Below are 18,538 nucleotides of genomic sequence, written 5' to 3' on the forward strand. Positions count from 1 at the left end.
AACAGCTTTCTTTTGGCTCTCCGCCATGTCTGTCTATCGCTCGGCCGAGACCTGGGGCGCTGCCCTCCAGCGCCTTTTCAACCCTGAGCCTGTTGATCCGGCCACCGACACACTTGAGGCCAAGGACGCTCGCATTCGCGAAGGTCTCCTCGACCTCTATATTCCGGGTACTTCGCATGTTACCATCGACGGATTCACCATGGACTTTGATGGCCTCATAGCCTCCGTAAACCGGGTTCGACGCTCGACCACCAATTCGGGCACGTTCGTGCGCTTTACTGTCCGTGATTACGTACGCGACCCGTCCGACCCTACAAAATTTCGCTGCGTTTGGCGCATTGTTTGCGAAGATCCTCCTGACGGCCCTCCCGCAAAACGGCCTCTGCCGCCAGTCGTCGAGGTGCAGGTGCGCGGTACCTTGAGTGCGCCTGACGGTAAGGCTGTTGATATCCAAGCCCAATCGCAGACCATCGCAGAGTCTGATGACTCGTCTAGCTCCGACGACTGATGGTGGTGGCCGTGATCCCAGTTATGTTGGAAAGCGGCGGGTTTTATAATTTTCATGAGAATCGAGTCAGATGTATACCTTTTTGGTGAGACAAGCAGGAAAACAAGGGGTGCAAAGTGTCATGTGATCCCATGTGGTGTTTTACGCCTCTCTTCATTCTTTCATTCCTTCAAGCCCCATCCGCCCCACGAGTACGGTTTCTTGCCGTTTGATTTTGTGCAGGTTGATATTCCCTCCTCCCCCTATCCTTTTACACCTACGAGACATACTATCCCAACAAGCGTTCAGGAACGACAAGCATGTGTCATAGAACAAAAACCGAGTACAGTTAAAATAACAAAAATCTAAGAAAATACTTCCCAACATACATGTAAAAAGAGGCGTGGCCGTACAAAATCCCGTGACAACTATCTTCCATCGAGGTCGCCTTGACTTGCACTACCCCCATCTACATTGTCACCCCCCCATTGTTTTCATTAGAGCATTGCTCCTAGGAGACTTGACTACGGCAATCGGTGCTGTTGCCGATCCTTCATTCAGATTGCCGACTCTCCATCCTAAACAGTCACAGACGATGACCGAGCATTGCGCCCGCCGTTCCCGCTTGTCATCGCTCGGAGACCGAATCCCTGGCCAGGCCGTACCAACGTGTATTTGGCAAATGCGCGTGCGAGAGCCTTCTTGCAGCTGACCTTCTGGCTACCGACAAAGCTTTCAATCGTCACGGCAATTGCACGGTCAATGTCCTGGGCTGTACAGTAATCCGAAAGTCGCATACGGCAGAACGCCTCTGAAATGCGAATAATTGCCTCAAGGTGGCGCACTGTAATTGGGTATGCACCCGTGGCAAGCGATTCGCGCCGCATGTCGGCAAATAGACGCGCAACTTTGTCTTCATCCATGTTGTAGAGCTTGGGCGAGCACCGCTCACGGGCATATAGGATGTACTTGCGGAGCAGATCCTGCGGGATCTGGTTGTCAGGTGTTTTGCTTACAGAGGTAGACGAAGGTGAGCCTTGGGCAGTCTTCTGGGTCTGATCGTCTTGGGACGTGTTCGCTTGCATGGAGTCAGGTTCAATTGCCGGATGGCTGCGGCTGTGCGAGTTAACAATGAATCGTGCGAGCCGCTCATCCTCTTCCGGATCGACCGTATCCCGCACGACGCATAAGATATCAAAACGCGACAAGATGGGTTCCGTCAGCTCCACGTTGGCCGCGAACGGGATGGTTGCGTTGTAGCGTGATCCGATAGGGTTGGCCGCCGCAATGATACCACACCGCGCCTGCAGCGTCGTCACAATGCCGGCCTTCGAAATTGAGATTGTCTGCTGCTCCATCGCTTCATGGATCGACGTGCGGTCTTGGTCGTTCATCTTGTCAAACTCGTCGATCAAGCAAGTGCCTTTGTCTGCAAGTACCAGCGCACCTCCCTCGAGCGTCCACTCGCTTGTTAGCGGGTCGCGTCGCACACTCGCCGTAAGACCCACAGCACTCGCACCCTGGCCAGTCGCAAACACCGCACGGTGTGCTGTCTTTTCGACATACTTTAAAACTTGCGACTTTGCGGTACCAGGGTCGCCTAGCAGCAACACGTTGATGTCGCCGCGGACGTGATGGGCACCTTTACGGACTTTGGCTACGCCACCGAACAGCGACAATGCCACAGCCGTCTTGATGTCGTCATGGCCATAAATGCTGGGCGCCATCGACTGCACGATCTTGTCCACAATTTGTGGGTCTCGTGCGAGCTTCCGGATTGCCTGCTCGTCGTCCTCAGTCATCTTGAACCCAGCAAGCTGGTCATGAGCCTTCACCACATTGTTGGCCTCGAGAATTGTGGCAAAAACGGGGAACCCGTTCCGGTTGTTAAGCTGGGCATCAAAGTTGTTGAGGTATGTGCCGGTTACTTCAATCTCCTCGCCAGGCTTCGCCCTGTCGATAAGGTCCCACAAGAGAATGACTTCGCGGTGACGAGGTAGGCGACCTGCCGGTACGGTACCGGGCGACTCCTGCAGGGTAAGCTTTTGGTAGTTGCGGTAGACCGTCTTCTCTGAGTTGAGGGTGAAGGGGCCACGCGACTGGCAACTTTGGCAGTAGTTGATTTTCACCTCAACATTGGCTTCCTGCTGAAAGGGCCCTAGAGTGACGCCGCACTTAGAGCAGTCGAATTTAACGTATTTCAGTTGCGGGAACACACCGCTGCGCCGAGTCACCACACCGCTCACACGAACCAGGCAGTTGAGGTGAGACTGGCGGAGTTGGCGAAGGGTATAGTGCACAGGTAGGTCGAAGATACGAACATGGATCTCCGAATGGATACGCTCGTAATCTGGGTAGTGAAGCAGAACTACATCCATGGCGACGTCGTCGAAGAGCTTGAGCATTTCTGTGGGAGCGTTGGCCAAAAAGTATGCGAGGATAGCCTTTGCCGAAGAAAGGTGATCGTATGACACCTCGAGCGACTCCGCATTGATCTCGCCAAGCGTTCGGATCCGGCTGCCGTACACCGACGAGCCACTCTCATCCGTGTACTCGGTCAAAAAGGCTTTGAACTCACGCTTGATCGTACGCTGCACTGCCGGCTGCGACACCCACCCAGTAAGGCTGGCTGCTTTCACGTCCTGAAGCGCCTCCAAAGAAAGCTCTTCATCCATGATGTCACCATCAAGCATTTCATCCGGGTCTTCATCCATCCGGTGACGCCGCCGCCGAGGCTGCGCCGTCAAATCTATGCCACCGCCCTCGCCGTCGTCGTCATCATCTCCTGGCAAAAACGCCGTCGGCATGCCTTGCTGCTGGCGCCGTGCAACTTCGCGATCACGACGGCTTAGCCGTGCTTCAAGCCGGCGACGGTCGCCCAAGTCCATGGTGTCGAAATCATTGTCGTCATCAAGGTCAATGCCCTCGTAGACATCGGTCTCATCCTTCTCGCGATAGTCACGCTCGAATCCTTCGCGGAAAAGGTCGACATCGTCCTCGGCCAACTCGTCGAGTTCATCAATGTCGTCCTGGATCTCAACATCTTCTTCGATATCATCGTTATCGTCGTCCTGTCCATGGACGATATCAAACCCGGGTGGCGATGATGGAATAGGGCTGGACGCAGCACCTGCGGACGACCCGCCGTCGTCCGCCGCGCCGCGGGAGCGTTTGCGGTTGAGCCGGGGCGCCGCACCGCGGTTCCCAGAAGCCATACTAGGGCGCAGTGGAGAACTGTACAGGCTGTTAGTTCCACGCAGCGACGATTAGCAGGGTACTGGGCAAAGCTCGATTTCCCTTCTTACCTCATGGCGTGAGTGTCTACAAGGGGTATCGTGATGTTATATGGTTGTCGAGTTTGTTGTGTTCTGTCGGCAAGTTGTTTTGTCAAGTTGTCACAAAAGGTGATAGAGATGAGAAATTTGAAGAAACTGGAGGGAAACGAAAGATGAAGATGATGAGAAATAGGTTTAGACGTGAAGCAGGGGAGTCATAGAGGTTGGCGACAAGAAGCCAAGTTAAATGAGTGCGGGAGTTCAAACGCACGGGGTGCGCCCTGTGTCGCGTCTACCACGGTCCAAATTCGCGTCAAGGCGCGTAACTCCAAATGAACTAGTCCATTTATAGCCAACGTGTAAAGGAAGTTTAAAGTGGTCGCATATGACCCACTAAAATTGTTGTCACCAATCCTGTTGGAGAAGGGGAAAACTTTTGAATTACGTCAGCAGTTGCTTTGGTTCCCATAGGTGTACGGGCCCGTACAAATAACAAAAACGCGTGACGCGGGGACACATGAAGGCACTGAAGGCGAACCGGAAAATTGTCCAAGTAATTCACACAGTATCCAACAAAGCGTTTTGACTCCATTTTCGCCATTGCCTTCTGCTTGTTGAGATATTTAAAAGACAACCTCGTGGTTTTCTGCCAGAGCTGCGCCAACCATCCTCGAGGATGGATTCACGATCGCGCCATGGTGTCCAGTCAGCCGAAGATGGATTGCACACATCGACGGCACGTCGCCGGAGTTCATCGCATAGCTCACAGGCTTCGGATGACTCGCACACGGCACTGGAGTACGTTGTACCATTTCCCCGTTAATAAATTCGTCGGCACGCTACTTATCACATCTTCTCAGCTTCATCCGGTCGCAGATGCAACTTGAGGCCGATGCCCGTGAGGCTCTGCCCTATGTACGTTCTAGGCCACCTAGTCTCCCTGTGCACGTCGCTCCCACTAACGTTGCAGAGCATCGAAAATTGTACAAAGCCTCTTGGGCGTCTTCGCCAGGCGGTTTTTGCCTGTCTGACGTGCAACCCAGCACCCTCAACCTCAACCGATGATCACCTTCAGTCCTACAACGGCGCGGCCGGTATCTGTTACGCCTGCTCCGTACAGTGCCATGGTGAACATACGTTAGTTGAAATTTTCAACAAAAGAAATTTCACATGCGATTGCGGTACTACCAGGTTCCCTGTTACAAGCCCATGCCGCCTTCGTTTTGATCCCAAAACAAATACCAAAGGTGCCGTGCACTCCGAGGAACCCGACAGAGGCAACAAGTACAACCAGAACTTTCGCAACCGCTTTTGTGGGTGTGCGTTGGATTATGACCCGTTCCAGCAAAGGGGCACTATGTTCCAGTGCCTGGGACTTGGCACGCATGATACTGGCGGCTGCGGTGAAGATTGGTGGCATCCTAGTTGCGTCGTTGGTCTAGGGCTGAAGGAGTCAGAAACATACCAGGAGCGTGGACCTGAGATCTCTAAGGTTTCGCACGAAGACGAAGAATCACCTGCACGTGGAGTAACTGATTGTCTGCCAACCATCTCAGAGACTGTCGAGTACGACGAACATGTAACTGAAGCGGTTCACAGTTCTGGAGGCGCTAGAGCTGTTGAGGGTGATGGATGTGGCGATCGTGAAGAAGAGGGCGAAGACGATCCACCCATGCCGCCCGGGTTTCCGAACGAGGATGCTTTCGAAGGTTTTATCTGCTACAAATGCGTCGACGCATATCCTTGGATCAGACAGTACGCTGGATCGCCCGGCTTCTTACCAGCTGTACTATACCGAACCGAACAAGACGTCTCGCCAGCACAAGCTCCAGGCCCATCTACGGAGGGCCTGGTGAAGCGTAAAGCCGACGACGATACTGAGACAGGTGCTAAGAGGTTTCGGGCTGACGATAAAGCGGTCGCCGATGAAGACATGTCGACCAACATTGAAAATGACAAGACTGTATCAACTATGGAGCCAACTGTTCTGGCCCCTGTTGTCCCAACCTGCAAGAGAGCAACCCTTCCACCTCCACCCAGTGGTCGATTCTCGTTGTTTTTCACAGAAAATTTTCGCGATCATTTATGTCGTTGCGCCAGCTGCTTTCCTCTGTTAACTGCCCATCCCCAGCTGCTTGAGCAGGAAGAAACGTATGAGCCGCCAGTTTCTGACGACGGTGGTAGCAACGCGGAGGGTGACGGCCCTGGAAGTGGGTCGCACGGAAGCGGTAGTCTCTACGAGCGCGGCGAAAGCGCGCTACGCAACGTGGACCGGGTGCGGGCAATTGAGGGTGTGATGGCATATAATCATCTCAAGGACAAGCTGAAGCCTTTCTTTCAGCAGTTTGCTGAGAGCGGACAGGCAATCTCAGCGGAAGATATCAAGTCCTACTTTGCAAAGCTGCGAGGTGACGAGCAGGCAATCCGTGAAGCTGGTGAAGCCGCTCGATCCGATGACAATCGGAGAGAACAGAGTGGATATTAGTTTAGGCAACGGAGCGGGGATAAAGCGAGGCAATTATGGCACTGGATTGGCATGTTCGTGACGATGCCTTTTAACATTGGGGCTGTATTAGGGTTTTGTATGGTGAGCAGAGTCGTTCAAAGTCTTGTTTAGATCAATATGCAGTACAATAGTGATATTCGATAGCGCAGATTCTTTTTTGGGCGTTAATGGCTATGACACATAAAGCTCCCAGATCGCTATCACCTGTGTGTCAATCGCACTATTTCGAGTGACGAGTCTAAATATAGGGCAAACATAAAAGACATACGATGGGGGACAAAATGAACTGGTCGGTCGAGGGTCCGCCTGCCCGACTGCCCGCCTTTTTGCCCACCTATGGCTCACGTACACGCGAGCCGCTTGGCTGAGATGCCATGTCTGGGCTTATGTCCGTTCCTTGGCCATGTGCTGATGCCACAGGGCTATCTCGTTGTATAGCAAGGATGCCACCCACGCGGCTGATGCTTGCCGGCGTTGGGGCTGATGAGGGTGCCTGTGGAACAGCGGGTAAGCGTGACGGCAGGTCGGTTTCAAGGTCGAGATCGTCGTCTAAGTCAAGGTCCTCGTTGTCGTCATCGTCTTCTTCGCCATCAGTATCGGCGTTCTGTTGGCCGTTCTTCCCAATATCGCCTCCCTGAGCCTCCGACGTAGCTGCCTGCGAAAGTACCATACTATCTAGGCTCAGACCATCGATGTCTCTACCATCTACGGGATCGCTGCTGGTTTCATTTCTGTGCCGATTGGTGTCAACATCCAAATCATCGAGACCTTCACCGATGTCGCCCGAACCTGGCGAGAGCGATGACGGAGACAAGGCGGATGATAAAGCTGTTGCAGCGGCAAATCCTATTTGCTGCTCGTATTGCTGCTGCTGGTAGTGGAGGTTCTGCTGCTGTTGCTGCTGCTGGTGTTGCTGCTGCTGATGTTGCTGGTGTTGGAGCTGCTGCTGTTGGTGTTGTAGCATTCGCTGTTGTTCTTCGACTGCTTTCTGCTCTATGTCGCGCAACCGCACTTTTTCCGTTGGGTCTATCAGATCATCATCGTCGCTCCAGTATGCAAGATCGTCGTCAGCCACCGTAGGCATCGCCATTCGCTTCCAAAAACGCAGTTCCTGACGGAGCGCCTTGTCCGTAACACGACGGTCCCATCTCGCCGGGTCTTCATCGAAGGACCGTCGGAAAGCTCGTAGACTAGCGTTGGCACGCCCGGCGCGCTCCTGCATCTGCCAGATTTGATCACGTAAACGGCTGTTTTCGGCGCGGGCTTCGGCTAGCTGGTGCCGGTAGCTGCGGTGCCAGGCGGCAACATCAGAAACGTGCTTTTGCTTGTACTCGTGGAACTGTTTGAGCATCCCGGCGAGGACGTGCGCGTACTGGCCAAGGAGGGCGGCATTGGCGTCCTTGGCGTATTTAGCAGCATCGAGTGCCTCACTCAAGACAGAGATCGTGGCATCCATGTTGGACTCTTGACCTGGAACATAAGTAAGAAAGTGTTAGCATAGTAAACAAGTCCTGTCCTGTCTCATCCCCGCCCAGTGACTGGTTGAGGACTGCATACCCTGCAGCTCTTCGCTTGCCCCTTCAATCAACGCCTCATTTCCGAGCTGTTGAGTGCGCGCACGGCTCCGCACACGTCCCACGCCAGTTACAACGTCATCTAGAACACGCTTGTTTTCGGACAACTGCCGGCTAAGCTCCTCAACCATAGCGTGAATATAACTCAGCTCGGCCGTGTAGCCGGCAGGCGCTGGGAATCCAGATGCGGCGGCGGCCCCTGCCCCAGTCAAGGCGCCGGTGCCTGTGCCTTGTACGTTGCCTGCGCCAAGGCCATTCATTGTGTGCGATTTAATTTCGTCGGTAAGTTTTATATCCTGTATACCAGGGTCGGCGCTGGGTAGAACTGTCGTGGTGTTGAGTCGAGGCGGGCTTTGTTGTCACGAGTATGTTTGGTTTATTTAGCTAAATTTCAAGCTACGCAGTTTTACGAGAGAGTTGGTCAGTGCTCCCAGGTAAGCCCCTAGCGCACCAACTTGACGCTTAGCTGCTTTTGGCGCTACAGGTTGTATACAGAAAGAAAAAAAGCACTGAAACGACCCTCCTGAGAAAAGACCACAACCTCATGTAGTGAGCCTCGCCTTGTGCAAAATGCATCTTGTCTTGAACAAGACGATGTATTATGAAAATCAATATTCGCTCTCTCACTTCTCGAGTCTTTCATCGAGACTTAAGTCGAGTCTCTATCTTTTCCAAACCTCAGCTGAAGTCCAAAACTTGTCTAAGTCGAAAATTGTACGGATACATTTCGTTGTTTGGCAGATTCGGCGCCGAAAGCCGCGCAATTCTCTTATCAGAAGGCGCGTGAGAACCTTGTCCTGGGGAATTTGACATTCGTTATCGCGTTCACGTACAGTCCAACTGAAAACACGGCTTCAAAAGAAAGAATTAGGGTACTGACGAATATATGCACAAGAAAAGGCCGCCCAAGAGGCCCATATAATAGAAGCTCTCGCTGTACTACATACATATTATTGAATACCGTCTTGCATCTGATGTCTTTCAAAGTATGGCAGGTTGAGAACGTGTATTTTGTGAGCCCCTGAATTTGCATCCGGTATGTTTGTAAACTTCATAATCGCACTACCTGTACCAGCCAAGGCACCCCGATGGGACGCCCATAATGCGCATTGGGCGCCTCCGTACGACATAAGATGAAGATGTAGTGGTCGATCATCACACATTACGACAGCAAGTTAAACAACCTGGGAAACGGCGACATCCGGTTTGGGCCGCGCTAGACACAGACGTCAACGGCTCCTAGTTGTATGAAGCTACGTTACCGAGGGCGGTATCCGCTGCCCTGTTATTCTGTAATATCGGCGGCTTGCAGCGGCATAGAACACGGAACTTAAGATGATCAAAGCATTCACCGCTGTCGCGGACATATCACCCTGCTCGTTTTCAGGCAAAAAGGCCGGTTTCGTTAATAAGATGTAAAGAACTTTGCTGTGTCCTTGGTTCCCAAGGCTCAGGTTTGGTAGTTGTTCCATTCTAGTGTATTTAGCACATGTCAAAGTGTCTAAAATTCGAGTGAATGTCGCAAATGACTCGAGAATAAAGATCCAACCATTGCACACTGCTGTCTTGGATAAGGGCTATTATTAATATGTATAGCTTTTAAAATATTCACGCCAGCCAGTTGGAATTATTGTATTGGCTGGTCGTTGCACCTGACTATTTTGGCTCACGTCCAGCTAGACACCGCGCTGGCCAAAGGAACAGGATTGACGTCTGACCAGATGCCGTAGTTATTTCCATTTGATCTACGAACATAGTTGAAAAGATTCCTATCTCCGTCGCGCAGGCTTGATACCTGGGCACGGCCACTCTTCCTCAGCCATCTACGTGGTTGGCCAGCGACAACGACTTGGGCAAGGATCCGACTTTTGTATTCTGTACTTGCTGTACGACATACTCCGTAGTTCGTACGTCGTATCTTTGGCGTATTTGTATTCGTCGTCCTTCATTTGCGGCGTTGACTGGCAGCAGCTACTCCTGGCGGCCTGGAGCCACTTTGCACTAGCTGATACGCGCACAGTATTGGGGAGTATTAATATCTTACCTTTGGTAAAGCCGTGCTCTTCTTTTCTTCGACCCTTGCGCATAATTACAGTCCAAATTGACGAAACTAACGAAACTAATTCGGCGCCTGTCAAGTCATACAACACACCGTCCAGGCGAACACTCTTCAGAAATGCTCCGCACACGAGTGAACTATGCTGCCCAGCCACTATTCTCTCTTGTCGTCTCTCTTCGTTCAAGTCGGACATGCCTTTCTTATAGATTACCCAGTCAGATTCCAACACACTTGGCGCCTCGCCACACCTTGGAACACAAGGCACAGGCTAGGCTACCTCCGAGCCCCCGAAGTCTGTGGTGGTTACGCGTTTCGCGTCCGCAGCAGAGAAAGTCGCCCCCCTTCCCCCCACCGACAACAACAAGATGGCTTCTTCTGGTGCTGTAACCGTTCAGCACTATAACTTGGCGGACCTGCAACTTGTTTTCAAGTCCGTCCGGAGTGGCCCGACCCAACTAAATTGGAGAAAAAGGTACAGCCCAATGCCCCCGCCCATGTTGCCATGTATTAACAGGCATGTCCAAGGCACCAGGCCCTAGGAAGGCCAGCACAGCTCGCCCCGCACCGCTGCTACACGGTCGCTTTTAGATGGTCCTAGCCTAGCCAATCCCAGCCACAGCGCGAGTGGACGGAAAAGAGGGTAGGCACGAAAGTCCCGCTCTACCGTCATCGCCGTCGACGAAACCAGCGAAACGAGCAAAATCCCAAGGTACAACGTACAGAACACATCGCAAACTCCTGACAATCAAGACAAGCAACCAAAATAAATACGACTAATTTTTATCCCTCTCCGCACTCGGCTGAGATTGCGCCTTCGTCTCCTTATTGCTACATTGTTTTGTCTCTCTGAACAAGCTATCTGAACGAGCGGGCGAATAGGACTCCGTCCACATTTCGTCATCTTGCAACCTTTACATCATCCTTTTAATGCACTCTCCTCGATCGCAAAGCTGACTCAAGTACCGGCGAATAGACAAAAGCTGGCTTAGAGTATCTTCAAACGGAGCGCATTCTTCACTTCCTTTAGGGAGCCGCGAATCTTCTGATACGGCAGGAGAGGCATCTCCTGCTCGATCGCTACCATATACTAGCCGTCATGGACTCGAGTCTAAAACGAAAAGATACGAGCAAGGGACCGCCCCTTCGTATATTATCTCTTGGTATGTCTGCCTCTTTGGTATACGCTACCCCGGATCCCGACCCTTCTAATCTCATTATTCTGTATTAGATGGTGGTGGTGTACGCGGTTACAGCATCTTCATCATCCTCCAAGAAATTATGCACCGGACGTTTGTCGAGATTGAGGGTCGCGCTCCCCACCGCAACGAGATCCCCAAGCCCGCCGACCATTTTGACTTAATTGTTGGCACCGGCACCGGCGGACTGATTGCCTTGATGCTTGGTCGCCTACGCCTTGATATCGAGACGTGCAAAGAACTCTATGTGCGCATGACACGTATGGTTTTCGAGACCGACAAGACCATCCTCGGCATCCCAACCCGTCCGACGCTATTCAAGGCATCACGCCTCGAAGACGCTATCAAAGAGGCTGTGCGCGAACATACCGTGGCCCTCAGCGAGGGCAAAGACTCGTTCTCCAGCATCGCCAGTCCCCTTACCACAACGTCCGGCCGGCCCGCCAGTGGCGCTTCGTCTTCGTCTGCACCGCGGCGACACTCGAGCAATGCAAGTGTCGTAAGCTTCAGCGCGCGAAGCCCCGCCGCACAGATGGCGAGGCCATACTACTCCTCTAACCGTGGCGACCCAAACGCGCTACTTTATGACTCGAGGGAATTCCGCACAAAAACGTGAGTTGGCAGCATTATGGACTGGACCGACCACCATTCTATTTTGAACCGTACACAATTGGCTAAACGATTTTCTCACAGGGTGGTCACTGCTATATACAAAGGCGCACCACGAGGCGAAGAGCCCGTCATGCTGAGGTCATACGACTCTAGGCGGGAGCCGGCCCCGGAGTTTGACTGCCGTATTTGGGAGGCCGGTCGTGCAACTTGCGCCATTGGCCTTGCCTTTAAGCCCATTCAGATCGGCCAGTCCATGTTTCACGATGACGGTTCTGGCTCTTTTAACCCCTCACCCCATGCCCTTGATGAGGCTACCATCAACGAGTGGCCGGGCCGTGACGTCGGTGTTTTTGTCAGCGTAGGCACCGGCAAGCGTCCTCGCGGCAGTGACAACAACCCCATGTGGTATGATGGGTTTCTTGGCGAGTTCGCAGAAGCTCGCCGCCGACTTATTTCCAAGATCGAAGGTTGCGAAAACATCCACGAATATATGCAGCAAGAGCACCTGTTGAAGCGCGGCGTCAACGTTGAAAACTACTACCGCCTAAATGTGGAGGTTGGTGTCGGCGAGTTTGGCATGAACGAATGGGGCCGCCTGGCTGAAATCAGCACCAACACAAAGCGATATTTATCACGAACTGCTGAACGCAACATGGTTCAGAGTGCTGCCGCCAAACTGGCCAAGATCAATCGTGCTAATGAGCGGCATAACCGACTTGCCGACGTTCCCGAGTCCATCCAAAAGTTACAAGGGCAGGCGCCTCTCCCTGCTGCAGAAGTGCTCGCTGTTGAACTGCCTGGCGATATGCCCACAGCATTTAGTACCGCAGCGCCAGGTCCAGCAGCTTACTCCCCACGACAATCCTACGACTCCGGCATTGACCATCTATCCGTACCTCACCAAAATGGCAGCCCATCACCCAGAAGCTCGTCTGACCGCTTTTCGTATAACGCCCCGCCATCTCCGCACCAGCATCCAGCCATCGCCGAAGTGCCCGACAGCTCCTCACTGTCCCAACCACCGCGCCAGAACGCTCTGCCACCGACCCTACCTCTTGCCAACAGTAGCGGGAGTGGACCGCAACACCCACAGCGGGGTGGGCGGACCGCTGCCGATGACGATCGCCTACTAGTATCGGCCCCGACACCTGAGCAATGGCGCAACGCGTCTAATCTAGCCGCTGCAGGCTCTAGCTGGCACGTACAGACCCGACAATCTTACAATCAGCAATCACAGGAGTATCAACACCCTTCACAACCCCAAGCTCACTACCGTACGCATCGCATAGAGCCACCGCCACTCCCACCCAAGACGCCGTTGCCAGAAGGCAACGGGCGCACGACTAGTAATAGCGGGCGCAGGCCGGACCCACCACCGGCTCCCAGTAGTCCGTCCCCATTGACACCTTCATACACGACGCCGATGGGCGGCGCTCCCTACCCGATTGATGACGATGAAGCGCCACCTCCTCCCGTGAACAAGGCGAGGAAGCCCGAGTACCGGAGACGGTAGTGAGTCGGAAAGAGCATGAACTAAACGGAGCGATTTTGCACGGTCGGGGACGTTTATTTTATTTCTCAGAGCGTCGATACCCCTAGATGTGAAACTGTGTCCTTGTGCACTAAATACACCGCAACCAAGCTTTTATGTCTACTTTATACTTTGGGTGGTCTTTATACCGGAATGAGAGACCAGTCGAGCAAAAAAATTTGTCCTGGATTATGTGGATAGGCGAAGTACATCGTTGGCCATCCACCCCGATATCCCGACTAACGCCACGATATTTACCTACCTAAGGACCGTTCCACAAGCACCAAGTCCTTAAATAGTTATACCCAACCTAAATTCGAATCATAGAGAAAATGAGAGGGGACATATCAAATGAGCTATACCTAAGCCATGGACGAAATAAATAATACTATTGAAACGATTGCTGTGGCAATATGGTGCTTATGTCGTGAAGCGTTTTGGATGGGAAATATCGTCAGAATTGGGCGTCTCTTTCATCATGAGTGCACTATGCGTTCACCAGCTGTGATTTTAGCCGGGAAGTATTTCAAGGCCTTGTGAGATCACGGTGAATGTGGCGGACTATCTTCAGGTCCATCTACTGGCTTTTGTGCATACCAGAAGTAGTACGTGAAGTAGCGATGCACGCTGTTATCTTCCATAGCGCGTCGTGCCAGCGCAATGATTACTTCTCGCTCATTGGCAGGTATTCCAAGGGCAGCGAACGGTCGGCCAGCGACAGCACCCAAGATGTCGGCAACAGCCATCTTCTGGTACAGTCCGATGAGGCGAAGTGTTTTGTTTTTCGCCCAAACCCCAATGGGTACCTTTTTAGCAATGCACTGGATGTTGACGAAGCCAGCCTCGCGCAAAACAGGTTCCAACTCCCGTGCTAGCTTCACATTCATGCCGAACTTTGTGAAAGCTTGGTCGGCCAGCTGATAAACGTACTTGAGCGGGTCATCTTCTGGCATTGTGTTATCGTCGCACATAACTTCACCCAGAAGTTCCTGCAGTTCAACCCAACCGCCGGGCTTCAAGCTTCTAATTATAGTTAGCAGACACACAACTTTGTTGAGGAATGGAAGTTGAGCTCATCGTCGACGTACTTGTAGCAGTGCTTCATGATATTCGGTACGTCCCGAAGGATCATCACCATGAAGCGAAAGTGGGCTAGGTCAACATTGGTAGCTAGCCACTCGTTGGAGCAGTCATCCACAAGAAAGTCAACATTTGGCGGCACCCAAACGGGCTGAATTGGTGTCATGTCGATGCCACGGACATGTGCACTCGGGTATTGGTCGCCGACTGCAGGTCGTATTGTTAGTTACATCGAATATATAAAACGGCTGCCGGTTTAGCAAGACGCGCAACGGGGCTGCAAGGCACAATATCCTGAGAGCTTCTGCTCGTCGAGGATCTTACCTTCGATGGCCCAGATTCCTGGAGATGATTAGCTTTCGTTAATATACGCTGCTAGAATTGGCGCAATGGCTGCGATTTCTATGCTTGGTAGACTCACCAGTTCCTGTCCCGATATCAATAATTTCTTGGGGATTGTCGTCGACAGGAGCATAAAAGAGCTTTCCATCCGTTAGCTCCATCATCATGGCGTGCTTCATGTCCTCGCGGCTTTGTTCCATATCGTCGTCTGGTAACGGATAGCGGCTATTCTTGAAGTAATGGTAGCGTCGCCCATTCTCGAAGGTGTGCGCGTAGATGCTAGATGTGGCACTGGTAGAGGCAAGCGAGTTGGAGGTTTCATATCCTTCTACCGGGTCGAATTCATCCTCGTCGCCCGGTTGGCTAGCGGCCTCGATCACTGAGCTTGCCATCGATGGCGGCTGGCTAGGCAGGTCTGTGTTGGCCGCGGCGGTTGCAGCGGGCGTTCTTCCATCCCCCGCCTCGTCTTCGCACATGGTCGTAGAGTTGTTGCACGGGATGCTACCGAGGGATGATGTTCAGAAGGGCTCGAAGGGCCAGGCCGAGACTGTGCGGCCGTATGGCGACTAGTGAGGTTGAAGAAGTAGCAAGTAGTTTGATAGAAAGCGCGATGTTGTGGCAGCCCGTCTGTTTGATGTTGTGGGCGAGGGAGAGCGCAAGTAGGATTTGCACAAGGAAGTTGGGACACCATGGGGGAAGCGGGCGGGAAGGGATTGGGACATATGGAAATTGAAAGAGAGCGAGGGTGGGTGGCAGGCACACTTTTACGGAGTACAGAGAAACCGGTGCCAGACATATTTAGGGTGTGCGCTAGTTAGTTGCTGCCAGCCACGATCGTTGGTCTTTTAGCTTCAACGGCCGTGTTGGAGGTTGGCGGGCTATAGGAAGAATGAGACAAGCCTACTGGCAGAAAAGATATTTAAATGAGAAGAGGCCCGGAGTAGGTCAAAGAATGCTTTTTTTCGGGAGTTTTTTCGTTTTTTTTTTTTTTTGGGGGGGGGGGGGGGGGAGTGGGTTGAAGGGAGGCCAAAATCCGTGTCTATTAAAGAGGCTCCGGTTTACGGTCCATCTGTCTGGATCGTTTGTGATTGTGTGTTCACATACAACGACATATGCCGTACTTATTAGGAAGGGTCTTCGCAGGTCATCGCACTTTCCTGATACCGTCTCGAAATTTCAAGCAACCGCTGCACACTGCAATCCACAGCCATGGCCAGCTGAATCCTGATCATAGGCGTGTATTGTACCGGGTATCTTGAATATCATGAACCTTGAAAACTTACCTGATGTTGACGTTGTTTAGGACTAAATAAAGCCTAATAAAATAATCCGTATGTTACCTTTACCCTTTACCACTGTCTGCTGATGAACGGTACACAAATATGGCGGGAAAAGTACATTTACATAGATGCAACATGCCGTATTTTGTTACGGAGGACGGATTTGCCGCCACCCCTAAACTTTACACTCTACGTGCATTGGACTCTCTACAGAAGCAGGGAGGGTCGTTTGAAAAGACTGTCAAGGGAAAGAACCACAACGAAGACCCTCGTAAAGTTTATTTCTATCATAGTGGGCTTCCGACTCGACAAGTAGTAACACACCGGATATGTCTGATGGAATCGGCACCAGGATACATATCGATGTCTGTATTTTTACAAGATATAGTATGCTGATATCCTGTCGATACACAAAGCATGCTAACCTTTTGTAGAGAGACACACATTGACAAGGTGTTTGTCAAACCTCTGTGCGCGATAATTGGTTGACAGGCTCTGAACTTTTCGATAAGCGCAGTGTTAATATAGATTGGCGCAAAGAAGGCACATTTAGCGGGCACGGAGAGCACGCTTTCCCTCTTGTCCGTATGGCGAACGGAGATACTTTGTTAGCAATCATCTACGTGAGATCTAATGCTCGCCGAGGGAATGCTTGCTTCCGGAGCAGATTAATGTGAACGACGTACTTGCTCCGGACGGCCCAGGAACACAGAACACATGCAGAGTGGCGAAAGTCGAGTAACAAAATTGGAGGCATAGAAAACAAGATTGTTGTCTGTCGCAGTGCCGAGGCCTCTTACACACCAAGTTGCCTCGTCTGTCATTTTCCTCGCCTCCTAAGAGAAATTCTGTCATATTTTTTGGTCATTTGGCTGCCATCATCCTGGAGTTTTTCCATTTCTTTTGCAGCAACACCACCCCCCCCACCAACCTCTTCACTGACAGTTGCTGTGGTCCACAACATCGTCGAAACAACGAGGAAATCTTTCCACTCCTCTCACGAAAGGCCATTTCTGTCTGATTGTTCTCGTATTCTCACACACTCTCTTTCAAGAGGGCCTTTTCACCTCGAACAGCACTGCGACGCATAGCCGAGACAGCGTACAAATTCGGCGGCCAGACTTGAATGGACCTGTGACACGTCAAATGTCGACCAACGACTTTCAACACTAACCTTGATGAAGGTTAGGGGCGCGGCGCCATGGAATAGCGAGGCGAGAAAAGGCCAAGCGGCAGCGAAGCCGTAGCGTCCGTTGCTACTTCTTCTCCGCCCGTTTGTTACGAATGATGTGTCGTTGGTCGATGAGGGGAGCGAAACTTCACGCTAGTGCTTGGCTTGTGATCTGCACACCGATCCTTTTTGAAGTGACATGTCTTGCCGAAGAGCTGAGACTCAGCAGCGCAGCGTGTTGGATTAATCCTCTTTTGTCAAACAAAGTAATTGACCTGTCTCGGCTAAGACGGACACAGCGCAGGCGTCTGCGCGGAATCTAGCGGGAGCCAGAAAGTGCAGCTGGTGACCTTTTTGTGTGTCTAAACTGCGCAAATGGGCAGACCTGGTAACTATTTGCGGAAGGCATCGAGCGTGCGTGTTCGGGCCCCGATTGCAGTTGCATGAAAAAAAAACGTCGACATAGACCTCGGGAAAGAGGAGGTGGAAATAAATGCAAACTCCCGTGACTGACACGGTTTCTGTTTGTATTTAGGGAAAGCACCCCGAATCTGGCATATAGTACGTTTTTATGTATTTTTTCCGTTGAGGGGGAAAACAAAGCCGAACGGACCACAAAATGTACTCCTTCACTTGAAAACGTCAAGGGACTTTGTCAGTTTGTGCCAAATAGAGATATTCCACTTCCCGACGTCGACGGCATCATCAAGCAATTGCATCAGGACCTCAAGAGAAATAACCACACAGCACTGGAACTTACATAAGGAGCCCAAGCTGATGCTCGAGGGAATACGCTCAGACCCTAGTAGGCCTTTGGCGTCTGAAAGACTGGGAAACGCGTTTCGGTGTCAATGGAGCTCGTCGCCCAATGACCTGCTCTCTATTCCGTATCTTGTGCTGGTTGAAAGGTGGCTACACCACGACCTTGTCAGATCCATAGTTATTGTCTCACGATTCTACGGCTGACATGAGGTAGCTCGTCGTCTTTTAATACAATGCCAGACAGAAGGCGTGAGCTGACAACTCGAGATTTAGGCTTGGTAGCTAGTTAGTTCCCTTGCTTCCAGGAGAAGCTGGTTTACGACTTTATGTTACTGTTTATTTTCTTTAAATAAGTGAGTTGCCGAAAACTATAGGTCACGGACAGATTCGTTACGAAAGCCAAAGATACAATAAGTAATGATCACCAAACTGTACGACATGCTTATTCTTATAACTTTGTAATAACACTGTTATATGAGGTATAGGTAGCATGTTACGGCCACAGCTGAGCGGGCACAGGAAAAAAAACAAGGAGGAGACGAAAGCTGAGAGGTATACAAAGAAAAAGAAGACTAAAAGAACAGAATAACAAACTGCCGCTGACCAGTGTCAGGAAGCCAACCATTCTTTCCGCCGCCTCCGCCGCCTTTTTTTGTTCACCCG

General features: G+C 51.8%; 6 protein-coding genes across 6 annotated transcripts; 3 read left to right on the forward strand and 3 right to left on the reverse strand.

Annotated features, from left to right (window-relative positions):
- Positions 1 to 25: 25 nt before the first annotated feature.
- Positions 26 to 508, forward strand: SPBR_01086 (uncharacterized protein; the record flags this gene model as incomplete). Its single annotated transcript, XM_040759404.1, has 1 exon — positions 26 to 508. One exon carries the CDS (start codon positions 26 to 28, stop codon positions 506 to 508), a length of 483 nt encoding a protein of 160 aa, XP_040618449.1.
- A 557-nt stretch (positions 509 to 1,065) lies between these two features.
- On the reverse strand, positions 1,066 to 3,797 carry SPBR_00187 (minichromosome maintenance protein 2; the record flags this gene model as incomplete). Its single annotated transcript, XM_040758507.1, has 2 exons — positions 1,066 to 3,721; positions 3,793 to 3,797. 2 exons carry the CDS (start codon positions 3,795 to 3,797, stop codon positions 1,066 to 1,068), a joined length of 2,661 nt encoding a protein of 886 aa, XP_040618450.1.
- A 1,637-nt stretch (positions 3,798 to 5,434) lies between these two features.
- Positions 5,435 to 6,247, forward strand: SPBR_00945 (uncharacterized protein; the record flags this gene model as incomplete). Its single annotated transcript, XM_040759264.1, has 2 exons — positions 5,435 to 5,725; positions 5,894 to 6,247. 2 exons carry the CDS (start codon positions 5,435 to 5,437, stop codon positions 6,245 to 6,247), a joined length of 645 nt encoding a protein of 214 aa, XP_040618451.1.
- Positions 6,248 to 6,602: 355 nt separating this feature from the next.
- Positions 6,603 to 8,102, reverse strand: SPBR_00558 (uncharacterized protein; the record flags this gene model as incomplete). Its single annotated transcript, XM_040758877.1, has 2 exons — positions 6,603 to 7,738; positions 7,826 to 8,102. 2 exons carry the CDS (start codon positions 8,100 to 8,102, stop codon positions 6,603 to 6,605), a joined length of 1,413 nt encoding a protein of 470 aa, XP_040618452.1.
- Positions 8,103 to 10,997: 2,895 nt separating this feature from the next.
- Positions 10,998 to 13,222, forward strand: SPBR_00290 (patatin-like serine hydrolase; the record flags this gene model as incomplete). Its single annotated transcript, XM_040758609.1, has 3 exons — positions 10,998 to 11,061; positions 11,130 to 11,709; positions 11,791 to 13,222. 3 exons carry the CDS (start codon positions 10,998 to 11,000, stop codon positions 13,220 to 13,222), a joined length of 2,076 nt encoding a protein of 691 aa, XP_040618453.1.
- Positions 13,223 to 13,782: 560 nt separating this feature from the next.
- On the reverse strand, positions 13,783 to 15,138 carry SPBR_00642 (uncharacterized protein; the record flags this gene model as incomplete). Its single annotated transcript, XM_040758961.1, has 4 exons — positions 13,783 to 14,260; positions 14,287 to 14,527; positions 14,645 to 14,662; positions 14,742 to 15,138. 4 exons carry the CDS (start codon positions 15,136 to 15,138, stop codon positions 13,783 to 13,785), a joined length of 1,134 nt encoding a protein of 377 aa, XP_040618454.1.
- Positions 15,139 to 18,538: the final 3,400 nt, after the last annotated feature.

This window comes from Sporothrix brasiliensis (genome assembly GCF_000820605.1).
Source record: "Sporothrix brasiliensis 5110 chromosome Unknown Cont19, whole genome shotgun sequence".
In the NCBI taxonomy this organism is placed as follows: Eukaryota; Fungi; Ascomycota; class Sordariomycetes; order Ophiostomatales; family Ophiostomataceae; genus Sporothrix; species Sporothrix brasiliensis.